This window comes from Eufriesea mexicana, unplaced genomic scaffold (assembly GCF_001483705.2).
Source record: "Eufriesea mexicana isolate 0111107269 unplaced genomic scaffold, ASM148370v2 scaffold10327, whole genome shotgun sequence".
NCBI classification, from domain to species: domain Eukaryota; kingdom Metazoa; phylum Arthropoda; class Insecta; order Hymenoptera; family Apidae; genus Eufriesea; species Eufriesea mexicana.
In genome coordinates this window covers 291242-312170 of record NW_016917985.1, presented here as the reverse complement: position 1 = coordinate 312170, position 20929 = coordinate 291242, and the positions used below count along the sequence as shown (strand labels likewise).

Below are 20929 nucleotides of genomic sequence, written 5' to 3'. Positions count from 1 at the left end.
GGAAGAGCGAAGAATCGATTGAACCTTATACGAACTATTACATCTGGAAGCCTGGACGAGTGGTAAATGGCGTTCGTCATCCGCCGAATAATTGGGTGAGTACCATAATTAGGATTGAGTTGAAAATTCACGACGCGTAGTAATTAAAAATAATCGAAGTCTCGGCGGTGAGCTGATTTTTAGAATTTCTCTTTCGATAGGAGAGATCCTGACTGTCAGATGACGAATTAATTTGGTGTATAAGATCGGTATTAGAAAGTCGGTGATTTTAGTGGACCAGGGGATAACGGATAAAAGACAAGTTCCGTTGCCTCTGGATCGAGGCTTCAACGATTTCGATTAGAGAGGAACTCGACAAAAGTTTGCGATCGACCTCGGTCTACGGTTTCTTGGGTAGAAGTCGAAACGTTACAACTTCACCCTGTAGTACGAGAAACTTCGTCATGATTTGTAAGGGGATGGTTGCTTTCAGTTCTCTCGCGAGACGATCCTTCACCTCATGAGCAGTCGAAAAGGTGGCGAATATAAACACGAGAGAAAGAGCAGAGGAAGGAAGAATAGAAGGAAAAAATATGGGAAATGATTTTCCAAATCTGCGGTAAAACTTGTTAAGTGCTTCTCGAGAAACGAGATATCTCTGCAGAATTTCTACAACTTCCTACGATATGTGGCAAATTGGTCCAAAGTGAGATACAACGGTGAAGCTGGATGCGGCAGATTTAGATACTTTTATACGTTTTTAGACGCATATTTTGTTTCGTTGCCACGATTCGATCAAATTTTCGCGCATACAAGCTTTTTCTGTTGTTCTTTCTCGACAGGATCGGTTTACACCTTTATTTCATCCGTTCCGGATATTTCCATTACGCGAACAATGCTTTTTCCTTCCAACTTTACGCTTCCATTTCGTCCGTCAACGTACATAGTTGGAATTGAAAACGAAACTACGATACAGTGACTATTCCAGCATTTTCAAATAGCGTTTTAATATTGTAGGGATTGGTGGTGGTGGTAATTTATTAATAAATTACAATGGTGTACGAGTGACGATTAAACATAGGAATTATCTCTTTACAAGAATCTAGATCGATTCTCAATTTAATACAGCGGTTAATTTCGCAACTGAATAACAGCTGAATTTGCAACAACTTGTAGAGGAATTATTTTCACCCTCGCGAATAGATGGATTCCTACCTTCTGACAAGTCCTCAGTAAAAAGTTTCCTATATGTACAATTTCCAAACTCTCCTAGGTAAGGTAAGAATTTCTAAATTCTCCCTCGTCTAAGGCAGGGCCTGCTAGGTAACCTTACCGATGAGTCCACTAGCAGGCCCAGGACGAAACGCGTCCCTTCCTTTTCCTCTCGACCCTTCTAGCTCCGCCGCCACACCGAGGATACCTGCGACAAGCTGACTTCAACTGTGGGGGTTGTTGGATCCCTCACAAACCAATCGTCTACAACTAAAACTGCCCTCCGACCACTCTTAATCTTCTTTATATATATATGTTTCCCACCATGCACACGTTTTCTAATGCATTTTCCCGATAAGGGAAGTTCTAAGTTTTTCCCAATTGATCTGAGCTTTGCTCCTTCGTAAAGCTACGTATACATGCTGGAAAATTTGCGATACTACAATACGTGCTTCTCTCATATTTGCCTCGATTAGAATTATTAGAATTAACTACAACCGGAAGTTGCATCTCGCGAAACCAAAAATCAACCCTTTTCGACTTGCCAGGTGATTATTAAATAAGCTTGCATGACCCAGGCCACAGTGCCACTCTCTCGCAATCTCGCGTATCGAAAGGACACACGTTTTATGGCTAATTGTTATTAATTATCGGTATTAGCGGGCCAGTTAATTTAATTTCATTAGAAAATGTGCAAAATTCAATGCAGATACACGAAGGGAAAATTTCGTGCAACCTTCATCGTACCCCGTACACTTTGTGAATTCACGAACAGGTATTTGCGTACAGGTGAGCGCATTTGGTGGACCAGCATGGACTTGGAGCGAGAAACGACAGGCGTATTATTTTCACCAATTTTCAGCGGCACAGCCGGACCTGAACTACCGTGATAAACACGTGGTACGAGAGATGAAGGTGAGTACCTTTGCGAAAGTATTTAAATCGCATAATAAATGAAACTGCTGTTCAAACGCGTTCACGCGTTCCTACATGTCGGCTCTTTCACGCGTCCCTTGTATACCAGACCAGTTGCTCGAAAAGAATTGTTTGTTGCGTCGAGTAAATATCTAGGGAACTAGTTCGTGTCCCGGTTCATATCGAACTGCGGAAAATAGAGGGCGACACGTATCTCTGCGCAAACTCGAACCGTTCGCGAATCCTTTTGCCTTTAATAAGCAAGCCTCGCGATCTCGATCCGAATCATACACACAGACGTGTTTGTAAGATTTTTGAATGGAACGGTCGACTGTAGCGTACGGATTTTAATTAACGCACGCTAGAAAATAATTTCGTTCCATGTCGCGGATCCAGTCGCGATACACGTGTCCAATCAAATACGAATTTCTATTCCAATATTTCACCGAATTACGAAATTGCTTTATCCGTATATTTGTTAAAAATATTTTTCCAACAACTGTGATTTATTGTACTTAAGACAGAACGTCGATCTTGAAAGTACGAGGTTTATCAAATGTCAACAACTTGATTGCTCGGTATCGTGAGTTTCGATATAATATATATACCGTGACAGTGATGTATACACAACATTTCAAAACTGCACGCGGGCAGTTGTCATTAACCATAACTTTGTTGTAAAATCCAGACAACGTGAATTCTTTGTTTGATATCGTGTAACCATGTTTACTTTTATCATTGTTCCAATACTACATTGAAACATTGAAAATCACGTTTATAATTTGGTTTCTGCCATAATTAAATAATATTTAATTACCACGATATCGAATTTTTCTTATTTCGTACAGGACTATACTGTCCTTATACTGCTCGAAGGTATTTACGCAGATATTTAAGATACTTTTTATTGTATTTTTTGATATTCATAGATTACGCGATTATTTTATCTAAAAATCGGATTTCAGACGTTTATTCGCGCAAGTCCCCTAAACTATTTCGTCGAGACATAATATTCACGCAAGGAATATGCTTCGGAGTGAAATTAGCCCTGGTTTCATAGTTAGCAATGAAATCGCAATTTCGCTTGAAAGTTTCCCCGGTCGGAATTAGGCAGAGACAGACAATCGTAGTGAACCACGTCGTCGACGAGTTATGTCGATGGGAGCAGGTGTACCTGTTACGTATAACGTCGTTTAAGCCAGTGTCCGAAACTGATTAAATTCCCTAGGCGAACCGGCAGCCACGTTATCAACCGATCTCTTTATCTCGCTACTTAGAGTAATCTTAACAGATTTGAGTGTAACTTCAGCGGTAGTCGTTGCGATAGAGGTATCTTTTTATCTGTCCTATCGATGCTCTTTATTATCGGACGAGTTAATTTCCAGAAATCACGGCTCGCGTCGTCGCAAATCGTTGCTCGATCGTCTCTTTGTTTCTCCATAGGCTGCGATGTGACTGAAAATTTTGGAATTTTCCGTAACGAAATTATCGTCTTTTCCCTGATCTACGACGTTCCGTTTCGTAAAAATAAATAGAACGTAAAAGCGGAAAAATAATTTCCACTACGCCTAAATGACGAGCAATTTGTACGTTTGCTTGTAAACAATGAAATATACGTCATCGAAACCGTGATTCTCCTTTTATCGTGTTATCCTTGCGTTCGCAGAGATTATGGATTACGCTGGATTATTGCCAGGCCGGAAATAAATCCCGTTTGTATACAATGAACACGAGCCCTATTCATTCCCTTCGAACGATACTTTGCGTGTCAGGTGTGAAAATTATGGCGACCCAACACGGCTGGCTTTCCCTCGAGGAACAAATTTATTCTCGCAGATTTTTTCACCTTTGCTCCAGTCTCGTTTCTTCTTCTCGATTTTTTACTCTTTTATTTCCCCTGCTTCCCGAACGGTTGATAAATCAGCGACAATGATCGATCTCGTCGGACGTCGTCATTAACCGGATACCCAACAATTAGCGTCGTAATAAATCAACGGCCAAGCCATGGTTCAACAGATAACCATTACTCGCTACGGTTTCACTTTTTTCCAACAGGCCATGTCGAAGATGCGATCATTTCTGTCGAGATTACCGACTTTCCGACGCGCGGCCACTCGATGACAGAGCGTTAGAACGAAGCAAACGACGAGAACTAGAGCTACTTGTTGGCTCAACGTGACTTTCAGCCATTTTTACGTTCCGATCCGACGAGTGATTTTCCAAGGAATGCGAGTCATCGCTGTTATTGAACAATGCTTCGTCCATGCAGACACTTTGTCACATCCCGGGGAACAAATTTCTTCTACGCTTCGTCGATATTCCAATATTTTTCTTCTTTCAATCAAACGTATACGTTATTCGTTAAAATGTGACACTTTCACGAAGTTATCGGACATTTTATCGCCGAAAGAAAAACGCGAGAAACGATCGATTGGAACGAAACGGGCAAGGATCGGAACACGTTATTTCAACGTTATTCTTCTTCACACCCGTTATTATACTATATAATTCTATCGCTTCATGCATTACCGCGAGGCAATTATTTGCCCCGCTTACTCGTTTCACAAATCTCAGCGAAAATTTTCAGTACCGGGCCGCGAGTTTTCTTTACCGTGCAAATAAAAATTCAGTTATGGAACGTCAACTGTACACCGTGATAAAAATGAATTCGCTCGTGGCATTAACTCTCGAAAGTCAACCAAGACGGAAACGCACCGCGTTAAAGCGGTTTTCAAAAGTATGTCTGGACGTCTCTCGTTTCTGCGTGTTCTGCTTCTGTGCGTGAGAAGTTGGAATATCCAGCGGTGTGAAATATTTAAACCCGGCGTGAAATCCTCCAGCGACCCAAATCCATTCGGAATACCGTCGGTGCCCCGGTGATTTTTTCCGGATTTTCGCGGTAAATTTGAATTTTAATAGCCGCGAAAACGTGATCCGTTGAAATTCGATGGACATGGGAAAAGCACGGTCGGTTAAATTCAACGGGGAATGGGTGAAATTTGTGGACTAAGGTTGCGTTGCCCGCGAGCGGAATTATGAATTAATATACGCGAGATGGAAGAATTTCGACAAACACGAAAAGATAAGGTCGATTATTTTGGTCCAATCCTTAATATTCCATGGATCAGTGAAACAGTCTTGAAACGTTTAACGCGACTAAAACGAGAGTTTATCGGGTCTGCTTTGAGGAACAATCGGAAATTAGGATTAAAAATTTTCCGGAGAAATTATTTTTTAAAGTGACTTCAATGCGTAGAAGCATTTGATTGATTCACTTGCAGCCAGTTAAATTCGATAGCTCGATTCTTCCACTTTCGCAGTGGAGTTGCCATAGCCAGGAGAATGAAATAAAACCCTAAGGACGGAGCGAACCGAAGTACGCAGCGCCATCTTCGATAAACAGCAATGAAGGAACGAGCGTGTTCAATTTCGTCGACGAAATCTCGAAATATCTCGAAGCTCGTTTGATTGATACCAGCCGGTCGTACGTTCTGTGACATATTTCACCTACGATTACCTGTAGAACCGACTAGCACGGTATTGACATGTCTGTATAGATACCCAATGAACCCAACATCTCTTCCGGCTGCATTGAAACGTTACGAGCATTCGTGTGTAACCGAGGACATACACGCAGAGAAACGTAATATGGCGTGCAAAGATTCGAATTCGGTAATAGTCGCCTATATCAGGAACGCATTATGATTTCACGAATCGCACAGAACGCAATGTCGCATATACGATTGTCTAAATCGCATTGAAACGAATGCAAATAAAGTTAGTACGTCGTTAGATCTGTTTTAATCTGAACGGGCCGTGATAAATGACGCGAACAGAGTCCTGACATGACAGGAACAGCGACTCCATCATCGAGGTGAAATTGGTTAAATTGTTGAACAGGGTCAAAGTTGATTATTTCTTTCTACTTACACCGTGAATAAAAGAAGGAAACAAATGAGTAAATAAATCATAGATATACAAAATACGTGTAAGCAGGATCGATTTTACGCTGTCATTTTATTTTGTCAACACGAAATGGATTTACGTGGAAGAAGCGTGAAAATTTGTTTGCAATTGTTCTTTTCGCTGGGGCCCATGTGGGCTTTGAACTGTTAATTATTCAAAGTATATTCGTAATATACGGGAGTCGTAATTCCGTGGGATCGAAGGGATCGATTATTCGTGGAATTTTTATTGGCGTAAAAATCGTGGAGACATGTAATCGATTTCTTCAAAAGAGATTTATTTCCACGAGACGTTTCGGTGAAGTAATCATCGCCTTGTTTTTCTCAGATCACTTTCGATCGGTAAGAAACGTTCGTTCGTTACGTGTTTCGCTTTTGCGTGGGTTTCTTTTCGTCCTTTTCTGTAGCTGAACGTAATCGTTTCACTGAAACAATTCGTCTGACTGTATGGTTCTCCAGAGTGCGCGAGTCGTTAATTTAATCGTTGGCTGAACGGACCTTCGACTCGTAAAAAATTTCATCTTCGAAAAAATAACCAAGAACAAAACTGGCCATGTCGATTTCGCGTCGTTTTCCGATATTCGCGCGATTCTCATGTACGATTTAATCGCGTACTCTACGTGTCACTTGCGTTAGTCGTTTGCGCGTTACATTCGGACATAATGGCGATTGAGAGTCGCAAAAAATCGTTCCAATTGCACTTGTTCCTCGCGGAAAACGTGGTTATTAATCTAGGACAAAAGGTACACATTTTATCCGTATAATTAAAACCTAAAATTAATTAAATTAAAATTACGTGACGAATTTAGACTGTAGACTTGGAATTAATTTAGCATACCAATGATATTCTATGATCCCACCCTCGTCGACGTTCGAAATCGAAATTTTTTATATCTAGAATACGATTTTTAACGTTTAAGAGTGTTCTTCGAGATTAATCGTGCATTACTCGTTTCGTTTGTTTTGGGCAGTTTCGTCTTTTAAAACCCTCTTTTAAGAAAGGTCGACGTCGTTAATGATAAATACTTGTCAACGTGTTACAGAACGTCCTCAGATTCTGGTTAAGGAAAGGTATCGATGGGTTCAGAATGGACGCCTTACCTTACCTTTTCGAGGACGATCGATTCTTGGACGAGCCTCTAAGCGGTAACACCAACAATCCTAATGATCCCGAGTACACCAAGCCGATATACACCAAGGACCAACCCGAAACTTACAAACAAATTCTCGACTGGAGACTGGTCTTGGATGAGTTCGAGCAGCCAAAATTCATAATGATCGAGGCCTACGCTAATATGTCGATGACGATGAAATATTACGCGTACGGGGCGAATTATCCCTTCAATTTTGGATTGATCGTGGACGTGAACAAGCGTTCCACAGCGTCGGACTTCAAGAAAACGATCGAATCGTGGATGGAAAATATGCCGGCTAAAAGCACTCCCAATTGGGTGGTAAGATACCTTCGAATGTTTCCAAAGTATTCGACGAAATATCGAGAAGCTCGGAAGTGAGACTGTCGAGTATTCCGCGTCTTGAAATCGAGACTATCGATCTTTCCAGGATTTTGATTGATCTTAAACCGGTACCGCGATTTCGTAATACTACGAACTTGTAATTCGTTGACCCAGGAACGGTAGGTGTGAACTCCCTGATACATTACAACCCGACAATGCTGCAAGACGTCAAGATGACTCGATCGTACACCATTTTTACTTTAATTATCTCATCAATCGCGTAATTTCATCGAAATTCATGAATTTTCTTGCAAAGTGATAACGCTATAAACAGGGATACCACGCGAATTCGCATTTCGATGCCTCCGAACGCGGTTATCGGTTCGCTCGAGCCATCTCGAGGAACTCTAAACTTTCCACGGGCAAATCCTCCTCCGTTCTAGCACCCGTGTATTTGCTAGTACGAGAAAGTTCGAGGACGCGTCGGTAGGTCGTAGGAAAATCGAATTACCCTTGAAGGTAAACGCTCGTCGCGAAATCGGTTGAACCCGTTCGTTCGGAAAAGCGGCTGGATGGTCCTGGCTGTTTCGAATTCGTGTCTCTGCCATTGCACGACTGCGGTCACGCGTGAACGAGCTTGAAAAATGCCGGGAAGGGAGCAAAACCAGCCTTTTTCCGCTCGCGTTCTTCGAATTCCACGGACACGTCGAGGTTCATCGAGCCCGCGTGTGCATCGGGCGTCCGATCGTGAAATTTCAAGCCGGAAAACCGATATTTCCGTGTCGAGGAAAGCCAACAATGCGAAAAAACGTTGCAGGGGAAAGGGAAGAAGCTCGTGAGGAAAAGCGCGAAATTCCCTGTTCGTATCTCTGATAATAAAGTTACTACCGCCGATCAAACGAATCGACGGATCAATGAAATTCGATGCTGGTTAATGTCAACGGAGTTTAGGTATTGTCGATGTCACGCGCACGAGTGATAGTTAATTACGTCGATTACTGATAATACAGTTTGATCGCAGAAAACACAACGCGACGATATCGAGTTTAGAGCTAGATTCTCGTGATATTAACGATAAAGTTTCGTTCGTATTAAAAATTCGATCATTTAAATGGTAAACTAAATTAAGAAACAAATATTTCATGCAAAACTGACTCGTTGGCATTTACTTTGCAGGGTGTTTCGTAACGTGTAGGCGCAACCTGGGAAATGAATTATTCATGGAAATATGTATTCTGCGATAATTTATGACAGAAATGTATCTCTTTGTAGGCGTTTCCTTTGTAACGGATATCTTCATTCTGCAACAATCTGATTATATACCTTTTTCTTTTTCTCCCTACGTATACATCATTTTCGTAATATTATAAGCGATTCAGCGTAGACGACACGTATCACGGCGAACTTTTTCGGCGAGCAGTTGTTAAACGAATGAATTGGTCGTTAATCATTTTACGAAGGATTTATGGATTATCGAGCTTGGTTTCCATAACTAACTGCGTTTATTTAAACGCTGCAACCTATAACAGGTAGAACTGCAGACACGGCGCGTACTTGAACTAGGAATACTAGAGCGTTGGTAAATTAAGCAAACGAAAAGAGGAAAAACAACGACACGGTTATGAATAAATCGTATACAGAACCATAAAAGCATCAACCAGGAGTGAGCGTTTTATTTTAAAATGAACGCAAATAGATAGAAGAATCACTCGTATTATTTCGTGTCTGCTGTTTTCGGGTTTAGTAATCGACGAGATTTAACGTGTTTCGCGTGACCTTTTGCTACCTCAGCTTCGGGAATGATGTCGAAGAATTTGTTAAAAGACAACGAAAGTCGATGAAGCTTCTGACATTTTACAGGCCGGGAACCACGACCAACCTAGACTGGCGACGAGATTCGGGCCATCACTAGCCCGTGCCGTCACCATGATGACGCTTTTGCTACCAGGTGTCGGCGTGACATATAACGGAGACGAGATCGGTATGGAGAACACTTGGCTCTCGTGGGAAGACACGCAAGACCCGCAGGGGTGTAATGCCGGCAAACAGGGTTACGAAGCGGTCTCCAGGGACCCCGAAAGGTCGCCATTCCAATGGGACGATTCCGTCTCTGCCGGTGAGTTTTCGACTTTTGACCGAAGGGAACGCTTTTCGGTTAATGGGCAATACGAGTTCCTCGGGGCATAGATCTTCGAAGGAAATAAGCTTTTCACTGACAGGGTGAATCGCGCAGCAGGGTAGCAGATACTAAAAAATATCCTTATTCTTACACCGAGGAATGGTCTCAACTTTTTGAATAATACAGAGTAATTGTGAGACGGCAGACGACTTGAATCCTTTCCAAGATATCAGTTACGATACGTTAAAGTATACTATTTTCATATTATATATATCTCTATTTTGTTCAAAGAAGATTAATATCGTTTAACTGTAGGAGATCATCGTCTGGATGACAGTACCCTTTATGTGGGTACGAATGTAGAGTGCATAGGAACGCTTGAACTGTTCCTCGCAAAGGGGTAACAATAAATAAGTGCCTAGGGTTCGAGTGTTTAGGCTAATATCTGGAGTGCGTGCGAAAGGACGAGTGACCGTATACAAAGATCGTATGAACGGAATATTTATGGCAGTGCCGAATACAAGTGAAGAGGAAAAATCTAGGATTGCGTCTGAGAGTTTAGAATTCGTGGCTGCGAGTTGTGCGTGAGAAATGCAAGTATGCAAAGAAGACAGAGTACAAGGTTTAAATAAGGGTGCAAAGACGCGGACGAGTCAGAGTATATAGAGAGTACACAGAGCATAGAGAATGTAGACAATGTTAGAAGAGAGAGTCAGTTTCGAGTCACTGAAAATTTTGCGTTTAGCGTTCAGCGTAGAGAAGATAATTTTAATAAATCACTTTTATATTTTTAACACGTTAAACGTTTTACGTGCCGTTCCGTTCACGCCATAGTTAGCCGCATGCGGGCCCTTCCGGGCCGTACGGACCGGTGAGGCCTGAGGGACCGGAGAGGCCTGAGGGACCGACGTGACGTTTAACGTGTTAAACAACGTCCATTGGGATGCCCAACCAACATTCCTACAGTATTGAATATTTTTATGACCGTGTAACTGACACGTGACGGGGATTTCGTATAAAAATAAATCGTGGTAATTCGTTAACGTGCTTTATATAAATCGCAACGATACCGATAAATAGCTAATATCTTAAGATTTCCTTCGTAATAAGGAAAAATAATGCGAAGGAATGTTTGTCGTATCGAATCCATCTCGGACAAAAATCAACTTCCCGCGATATCGTTGTTGTTGCGATAACTCGCCGATATTATATACTTGTGTGTTTTTTTTCGATACGATATCGTTTCTCTAACAAAAGTACAATTATTAAACTAATTTCTGAGACATTTGCCGGCAAAAGCATAACGAACGATGACGATTCGCAGGTTTCTCCACGAACCCGAAAACTTGGCTCCCGGTCAACGATAATTACCAGTTCATTAATCTGGCCGAGGAGAAAAAGGACAAAAACTCGTACTACAACTTCTACAAGAAAGTCTCGGCGTTGAAGAAGTCGCCGTACTTTAAACGGGCCAGCTTAATTACGAAGCTGCTGAACGAGAACGTTTTCGCCTTTGCCAGGTAAAATGGCGTCGGCGCGACATGCGAGAAAATGGCGCCGACACTTAACGTGACTGCTAGCAGATCACGAACATTGCGGGCAAGCGTCGAACAATACCGCGATTAAGCGTTACAATTGGTTAATCGCTATTATAAAAATTCGTATCGATACGATCGATCGTCGTTGAACGTTCTTTTATCTGTGAAGATTCTTCGTAATAAACAGCGAACTTATATTCTTCAGGGAAACTAAGGGCCACGGATCTGTTTACGCAATAGCAAACTTCGCGAATACAGAAGAGACGGTGGACTTATCAGTGTTCGATAACGTATCGTACCAATTGAATGTGTATTACATCAGTGATGGTTCTACTTTACTTTCCGGGTGAGTGTACATTTTTTCTTCCTTTATTTACCTAACTCGCGTCAACGCGATGATGAATCCATGCACTCGTGTCGCCTATCGTGCAAGCTTCTTGTACCGATTTAAAGAGAAGAAAGGAAACGAAGGAAAAATGATAGGAATTTCAGAAGAAACTGCATGTATCCCGATTCTCGTTAGAAAACTTGTCTGCGTTCCGTTTCCAGTCCAAGATTGTACGTTAAGCTCGACAAAGTTTCCGTTCATCGAGTAACCGTGGGAAGCTTTTCTCGCAAACAATGTCGCTTCCTTTCTTCGATCATCGCATATCGAATCTACGAATCTTAATATCTAGCTTCGACCAAAATTGCTTAAACCTGAGAATGAAAATCCATTTTACAAATGCTTCTCAATTAATGTCAGAAATTTGTCCGTTTGTTACATATATAGGGACAGCATCACCGATATCCAGCGCGTACGGATTCCTGCCTTGGGACTGGCGATCTTGATCACCCCGGGTGCTAAATTTGGAAACGAATAAATCACAGAGACGGATCTTCTTTTCACGCATCTTCATAATACAATTTTCCGATTTTTAATTTCCGATTTTTCTGCGTATGCTCTCCTTACTTTCGCGAAATATTTTATCCGACATATATGTGAATATACATATAAGATGTACCAGTATCGAAGCCTACGATATTAAATTATATTACTGAAACTACAATTATCGCATTTGCGAAGGAAATTTAATTTGTAACGATATTCGACCATCATCGTACCTATCTTCCTGAGAACCACGCGCTCGGCAACCTGTCCCATTTTGCAAATCGAATTGAACGAGGAGTAGCACTCTTACCCCAATTCTCCATCAGGAAGCCATCGAGAAATCTGTCACCTGTCGACATTCATCCGTCAAAACTCGGAAAAGGTATCGATTTTCACGCGAAACGTTTCAAAAATATCTGCAACGTTCCAAACGAAAATCCCGCGAGTTCCAAGCCGTGGACGTGGCAGAGAATCAGCGTTTCAACACGGCTCGTTGAAAAGACAGCCACGGGTCAAATTGGCCGAAACCTGCGATACGAATCGAGGACCAGATTCGATTAACCGGCCTTTCACTTTTTTCATTTTTTTTTTCCCCTGCCCGAAGGTAAAACTGGCCTAAGAGCGTGAACGGAAGCGGTCGCGTATCGGTTCCAGCATCGACGTGGCCACGTCAATCTGCTTGCCGATTATGATCGTTGTGAATGGATGTGTCCATGCTGGATTTCGTTCCTCAACTTTCGCAAATACCTACGCGGTCGATGATTTCAACGACGCTGTTCTCGCTCGTTTTCCTCGACACGCGGCCCGAGAACTTCGCTGCTCGAGCTTTATTCCGAACGCACACCCGACGACGAGTGACGAATTCGGATATTCGGAGGTTGAAAGAGGATATACGCGAAAATTTCTCGCGTATTCAGCCGAATATTTCGAAATATTTGCACGTACTTACGTACCTGCACGACGCTGTTTAAATACTCTTAAATCTGAACGGTGAATCGAGATAAGCTGCTTAATGTCGGCCATATCGTTTCGCTTTTTCGAAGATTGAACAGCAGCTGCCGAAGTGTATAACTTTGGTAATGTTTGAAACTTTCGAATTCCTTTTCGAAATTGTAACACGAGCGAAAAGTGTATAAGAGACGATTTATTTTCTGACGCTTCAGACCGAGACCTTCCCTTAAAGAGGGTGGAGAATTCCGGCAGCATGTGCATTGCAGTGACAACCTATTCGACATTTGGAAAAGTAAGGGATTACGATGATACGAATTTCCTTTTATCTTTGGAAAACGTTCTTCGACGGATCGAATGAAGTTTAACTCGATTTCCTGTTTAATTTATGCATATTTGATTTAAGACCACTGTCGTATAAAATCGACGTTAAACACGAGTAAATTTCGCGAGCGAACAGAGACTCTATAAAATACGAAGTTTGACTTTCACCAGGTACCAATTTTTTTATCTTAGCGAGTATGCAAATATTTTTTTGCCGTTCCGATGTTGCTAAGTTATTATCAGTATCAAAATAAATAGCATATTAAAGTGGGTGTAATTAAAATAATTACCTGATATTATTATGATAATTATGTTAGCCTTGAATAAAAGTCACGTAACATGCGAATAACGGAATTATTGATATTGCAACAAGTATTCCCCCCCCCCCCCTGTAATTAGCTTTAATATTTCTTTTAACAGCGAAAATTTGCTATTCGTAAGTTAACATTCGCTAGCCAGAAATGGGATCACACGCGACGTTTTCATATTTTCGCTTAAATTTCATTCCGCGTAATAAGATCACCGGTTATCCTTCTACTTCCAAACGATAAATGTAAAAAATATCTCTCTTTTCGCTACAGGACCTAATCTGGTTTCTATAGAACCTAATCCCGACCGTTTTCACGGTTTCCAATTTTTACGAACCATTGCCTCGTTCCTTGATAAATAGACATGATTTGTCGTGTTATTCGTGTCACGGTGGATTATATTTTCATTATTTATGCTACACGATTCAGCCTCAGCTTTATTTCATCGAACTCAGGGTGGAAAGTACGATAAGATAAGATACCATAGGATCACCTGAAAACATTAATATATGAGAACTTGTACCGTTTTCGTTACTCACCGGTACCTCATGAATTTAGTATACCTTTCGATTGTCTCTCCTATATCTGACAACGATTCATGTTATTGAAAGAACTTTACGTAACGTATTTTAGTATATCGGAACAAAGAATCGGTATTTATAATAAATTTCGTATCTCGATAATTGGAATAATTCTTCGATTCGATAATTTGTGCGCACCCCATTGATTACTTTTCGCGGGTACTTTTAAAAAGACGACTTTCCTCGATCCTTGGCTAACCACAGTCGCTATCGAGATATTATCAGAGGCATCGAGGTAATTTCAAATCATTCGACGCGCAACGAATGATTTCTTGCTGTGCCCTCGAGATTGGTTAGAATAAAAGAAATTACCACCATCTGGATTGCATCTTTAATCCTTTCATTCCTGCAGAGGTTGTATGTCACGTTCTAACATGGCTGTGATACAACGTCCGTGGATTTCAAAACTGTTAGGGTTTAGAACATTCTTTCTGATCGCAATGAAAATGTTTTGAGAAGTCCCACCATCTCTCACGATAAGAGAGGAATATCTTTCAATACAATCTCTGCAGAAATAAAATTTGTTAAATTAACTGAGGACAGGGCGTTTGCTACTCTCTTCTTAACTCAGGAGTGAAAAGGTTAAGAAAATAGCGTTGACCTATCTCCGGTTGTAGATAATTCGACTCGCCGATTTTTAAAGAATAGGCAAAGCTGTGCACGCGATTCGCGTGCTGTAGTTGTGTGCTAACAACCATCGTTGCGAACCGAACGCGAAAATCTCAGAGATTTCGCATAGAGCACACAAGGGAAAATAGCTTCTTTCGTTTGGTGGTTGTACAGAGGAAACTTTGGTGCAACTTCGAATCGTCTATCGCGGCCAAGGGGAGCTGGCGACTCGTTTCCGCGACCCTATCCCGTGAAATTTCTCCGTTGTTCTCCCGGCGAGGGCGGGAACTTTTATCAAATTTCCACTGGACGCGACTTTACTCGCGTAAACTTCGGAACAATTTTCTCTTCGAATCGCTCGTTTCGCGAAATATTTAACTCGACTCGACAACGCGTATGCTATGGCCCTCGGAATCGCGCCAAGTTCGATTATTCGACTCTATCTACGATTAAATCTTTCTCTACGGTGCGCATCGCGGTGGAGTTCCTGTCGCTGAACGAAACGCCGTGTCAAAGGTGGAAACATTACTCGCGTGCAGTCATTAGCACTCGGGGCCAAGACTTTTGGGAAAAAGAGAAAGAAAAAGAAAAACCGATGATAGTGATAGCGCTTGTAATTCTATGTGAAGGGAGCTAGGCAGGACGGGAGCACTTGTCTTAATTTTTGGCTCAATTCTCGTGGCCAGTGACTTTAGTCATCCCTACTAGCGAAAGGGTTAAAACGGGAGCTGCCAATGGCCGCGAAGAATCTCCAATTCGTTACTGCAGGGATCAAAGTGACGAAAGGGTTGCTCGAATTATACGATGGTAACAGATTTAGTTAACTTATATTAAGACTATTAATATAATATATAATTGTTTTTAAATTAAACTAATCGTTAAAAAGAAGCCACGTGGTTTTCTTTACCTGTCAATTTGACAGGTGTCCTTAGAAATAGGTATACAGATAACGTCCGTAAACCTAGTGCTAACTAAATATGCAACTCCGACTGACTATCTCTCTCCAACTCTATCTCTACTGTGGAACCATCTGACGACTTGTCGATTATATTTAAGAACTGACGATTCTAGACTATCTCTGTAACTAACTCGACAACTATGACACTAACTCTGTCTTCCAGAATGGGTCCTTTTAGAGCCTGTCTGGATGACAAGCACTTCCCCCGGGGAGGGGAAACTCCCTCCACGCCAAGGTCAGGGGTGAAGGAAACTCCTCCCTCCGAGTTAGACCCTCCGAAGGGTCACCCTCGTGGGGACTCTGGATTTACCACCGCACGTGGCCTGGCCCCGACCTCCTATGATTTATTCTGCAGCCAGATTCTAAGTGTTGAAGCCTAATAGCCAAAATCAGGCTTTCGAACGACGCTTTGTGTCCGGTGACCCGAGGCAATTTAAAAGTTCAGCTTAATGTACGATGAACAAATAAACACGGAGTCACGAATTGCTCAGCATTTAGGATTTGGCTACTAAAAGACCGTAGTGCTTGATTCTACGTCTGTGTCCCTAAAAATATCCTACATTACGTTTCTACACGCTGAACAATTTCTTCGAGCTCGGGCTGCTTCCTTGAATCGCCTGGTGCAATACGTCGATACGACGTTATCTATCGCGACTTTTTCGTTGCTCGGATGATAAGGACACGCGAGTCGGTGCACTTTTTTACCATCGAAGCAAGCATATAAGGAGGTGCATAATCACATGCCGCATCACACAAATCATGAAGAACATCAGCCTAGTAGTCGTACTCGTGGTTGCGGTCGGCTTCGCCGCCGCCGAGATTAAAAATGTGGGTTGGTGGAGGAACGCGGTGTTCTATCAGATTTATCCAAGGAGCTTCAAGGATTCGAACGACGACGGGATCGGTGACTTGAAAGGTAGGCACTCCGTAAGAAATACTAGGATCGTTCCGATGTCCGTTAACGTTCCGCGTCACGCGATCCGTTCGTTGGATTCGTTCTCGATGGTGTACGCGATATGTTCGCGGAGAGACTGACAGAATCGTGATCGAAACGATCATAACGCATAAAATTTCGTTACGCGACATGACCTCGTCTGTGTATAAACTTATCGTTTATGGCAGTTCACGCTCGAAACTGCTCGGGGTCAATGAGTGTCAAATGTGTTCCTTTTGAGGGAAGAAGAACGGAAGAAGAACGGGAAGGTCGGTACATTTGCGTGTCGTCGACCGGTGGTAAAATATCGATGATGGATCCGTCGATTTATCGGATCGCGTTAAATCGACTCAACGAAGAATTAACTAGTAAAACTTAGGAACTGTTTGTGCAATCGGTATTGAAATTAATCACAGTTTCTTCGGTAATGTATAACGATATCTAAAGAGACGCATAAATCGGTTGGGAGCACTGTGCACCATCTGTTGCTAACTTGGAACCTGTCCAAGGTTCGACCGCGATAGTTAATAGTTATTATTGCAATTTTAGAGCGAAACAATGTGGTTGATAAGGAAAATGACTAAATGTAAGTGGACAGACAATAAACACGCTTTGGATATTTGCGAATTTAGGAATAGGTTTCCTTGTCGGGCAAACGTGAGATTACCGTGCGATGATCGTTCCGTATTTTCTGAAATAACATCCATCGTTTAATCCTGTTATTCCATACGCGTCCCGCGAGAATACTGTCGCGTACGAAAACAAGAGATAACGATAGTTTAGTAATATTTAATTGCACTTCTGGCATCCTACTTCCTTTCTTTGATGTACATGATGTAACGCGCCGTGTTTGAATGCTTGACAGCAATTAAAAGGACACGTGGATTACCACGGAAAGCCTCGAATGTACAATCGTGGATCAGCAGGACGTCGATGATTATTTATTTAAAAAGACCAGGAAATAAACTCGAGCAACACTTAGCTAGAAATAAAAGAATGACCAAATTAACGCGACAATTATTTCTATTCTATCCGTCGCTTCGATGCTCTATTATATGTATTTTCGTTCCTACTGCAAGTGTAAACTTTGATGCGATATTTGGACTGTAGATTCGTAGACACGACGATATTACTGCATTTAATTGCAAGTTTCGCCAATCGACGAAATACAAATTGCAGCATCGCGAGGAATTTTATTTCGAATTATCTACATATCGGAGAAAATGGCCGACTGATCATAGAAATCTGTATTAATTTCGATCGAAATTCGATGTATGTACTACAACTTACTTCGCGTCGCTGTATTTGATTTTTTGTCATTATTTATTCTTTTCCCTCGCGAAATGACAACTCGCATCGTAGACCATCGTTTAATCTCGCGCTAAGATTTTTTCTGAACCGTTATACTCACATACATTAATAAACATTGACAGGATTGTTCGCCTCTTCACTTACCTGAAACAGAAGAGAATGAAGACGTTAATAAATTACGCTACAGACAGTTGTTTCGAGTCATATGTTAAAACGTTATTAGCCATTTTCTTTCCTGTCTACGTAATTTTCTGTCTCCAAACAATGAAAACTTATTCGTTATTATCGATAACGTTTCTCACGCGTTTTCGAGAAGTTAGGTCAGCCGTTGTATACTTGTGACAGTAATCGTAATGTCTTCTCAAGTGGACATTAGCACGCAATTTCGGAATAGCCGGGACATTGATCGGAATATTGTTATTTATTACGACATCATTTTTTTCCCGCCATTAGAATTTACAATCTACAGTAATTTCTTTCTGATTCCCGACAGGCATTACAAGCAAGCTTCAACATTTTAAGGACACTGGAATAGCAGCGGTCTGGTTGTCACCGATTAATAAAAGTCCTAACCGAGATTTCGGATATGATATATCAGACTTTAAGGACATCCAACCAGAATTCGGTACCTTGAATGATATCGAGTCCCTCCTGAAGGAAGCACACAAGTTGGGTCTGAAGGTAAAAGCCGTAATTTAGCGCGGGAGAACGGATAATACAGGAAACGGGAGTTTGCTTCGAGGGTATGAGGATTCTACTCTTTGGTCGTCGTTTACATCAGTTGTATCCTTTGCGTCGAGTAGGGTAGCGCTGGGAGGGACGAACGAAAAGGGAAGGGATGCGTTTCGTTGACTCGGGCCTGCTAATGGACTCATCGCTAAGGCTACCTAGCAGGCCCATACCTTAAACAAGGGTATTATTGGTAGGCTTGGAATTTGTATATATAGCAATGGGAGTGTTCACCGAGGACTTGCGAGAATTTTCGAACCAGCTTCAATCTGGAGCCCATCTAATTCGCGAAACAGGTCGCAAGTTTACGACATCAAATCGCGATTCGTACCAGCATTTGTTGAACGCCGAAACGATATAGTAGTAAATTTACGAAGGAAATCGCGTTGAGAAAGATCCTATCGAACGAACGAACATTAATTAGCCAGTCTTACATTCGACCCCGAATACCCGTAATCTAATTAGTCCAGTAACGATTCGCGATAGAGATGGTCCAGAGGAGGACGGAATTCAAATGCGATAGTTGCGCACACTTTACACGAACGCGAACAATCGTGAGAACGCTGTGCGAATCTTTCTATCTTCCAGGTTATTCTAGATCTCGTTCCTAACCACACTTCGAATCAACATGAGTGGTTCAAACAAAGCGAGATAAAGAATGGAATTTATACCGATTATTATATATGGAATGACGGTACGAAAAGTTCAGACAACACACCTATTGCACCTAACCAATGGATCAGCGTGTTCAATGGGACGGCATGGACGTTTCACGAGGGAAGGAAGCAATTCTATTTTCACCAATTCTATCCGGAACAACCAGATCTAAACTACAGAAATCCGAAAGTGCAAGAAGAAATGAAGGTACAGTCCGATTTATCTCATCGATATCGCTGAAACTAATTTGAAAATGACGCAAAGCAGAATCTCGTTCCATTCCGATAGCCGTTTATCGTTTGCAAAGGTATCATGATTAAAACGATATTGGACCGGGGAAAAATAAGATGGGAAAAAATGTGCCGGAATATTTAGTTAACGAAAGTTAATCGCTTTTTACGTAAAAGGCATTGTTCGATGATATAAGAGAGAGTATTTCTGTTCCTCTAATACGAACCTACCAATTATTTCTTTTCCTTTTACTTTTACAGGAAATAATGAAGTTTTGGTTGGACAACGGAATTGACGGTTTCCGTATAGATGCTGTACCACACTTGTTCGAAAGTGCAAATTTAACGTTAGAGGAGCCAAGTTTAAACTTGCCAGGTCTCAATGAGACTCACCATGCCAATTACAATCACACTTTAACGAAGGACCAGCCCGAAACCTATGACTTGATCGTGTCGTGGCGAGAATTTGTGGACGAGTACGCGAGAATTAATAATAGAGATGAAATAGTAAGGAAACACATGTCTGCGAAAGATTCCTCTCATCTTTGACGATGGCTACTCCCTTCCTGCATCGATATTTGGATGACAATGCACCAAAGTTCGTTGTCTGATCCGTAACGACAATGAACATTTTCTGCTCCTAACCATAATTTCTGTCCAATCGTGCATCATCCATGAGAGGAATAATTAGGATTATATTCTGCGAACCATTGCGATCCAATGATGCTTGTTTCGTGTTACAGGTACTACTAACGGAGGCATACACCTCTTTACCCAACACGATCAAATATTACAACGGCTCGAACGTGCCGTTCAATTTCAAATTTATAACAGACGTAAATGCAAATTCCACGGCGAGTAAATTTAGGGATCTTATAAACGATTGGATCAGCAGAATGCCGAATAATTCCGTTGCCAATTGGGTGGTACGTAGGACTAATTAATTGATTCGCTAAGAGATTTCTTGGTAGTTGCTTTGCACAGTTGCAGCTTGCTACTCGCCTAAGCGAAGAAATGAGAAAACGCAGGAAAACGAGGCGACGATGTCGCACGTTTATAAACACGATGGTCGTTATAACGCGATTACGATTCGCGAATTTCGAATACCAAGGCATTTTCGATGAGAAAACATTCCCAGCAATCGATGTATCGAGAATGCTAACGATACCTTCTAATTGCATCTTTCGTAGCGTGTGCCATGTCGAATGGCAAATAGAACGGAAGCTCTAACTAGCGACCATCGTAGAATCGCGAATGCATGACGTCCACTATTTTATTTTCCAA

The 20929-nt window shown here is 41.7% G+C and overlaps 2 protein-coding genes across 3 annotated transcripts in view; one reads left to right on the top strand and one right to left on the bottom strand.

Annotated features, from left to right (window-relative positions):
- The window catches only part of Hbg3 (alpha-glucosidase), a 34137-nt gene extending 21922 nt beyond the window's left edge, over positions 1–12215 (top strand). For both annotated transcript variants that reach the window (XM_017908243.1, XM_017908242.1), the window contains 7 exons: positions 1–95; positions 1981–2106; positions 7115–7525; positions 9389–9644; positions 10972–11167; positions 11391–11531; positions 11958–12215. In XM_017908243.1, the coding sequence (XP_017763732.1) occupies positions 1–95; positions 1981–2106; positions 7115–7525; positions 9389–9644; positions 10972–11167; positions 11391–11531; positions 11958–12048 (1316 nt within the window). In that variant the 3' untranslated portion in view covers positions 12049–12215. The remainder of the gene's footprint in view (positions 96–1980; positions 2107–7114; positions 7526–9388; positions 9645–10971; positions 11168–11390; positions 11532–11957) is intronic.
- LOC108553373 (calcium/calmodulin-dependent 3',5'-cyclic nucleotide phosphodiesterase 1A) overlaps positions 1–20929 on the bottom strand; it is a 91571-nt gene that overhangs the window by 34683 nt on the left and 35959 nt on the right. The window lies entirely within an intron of this gene.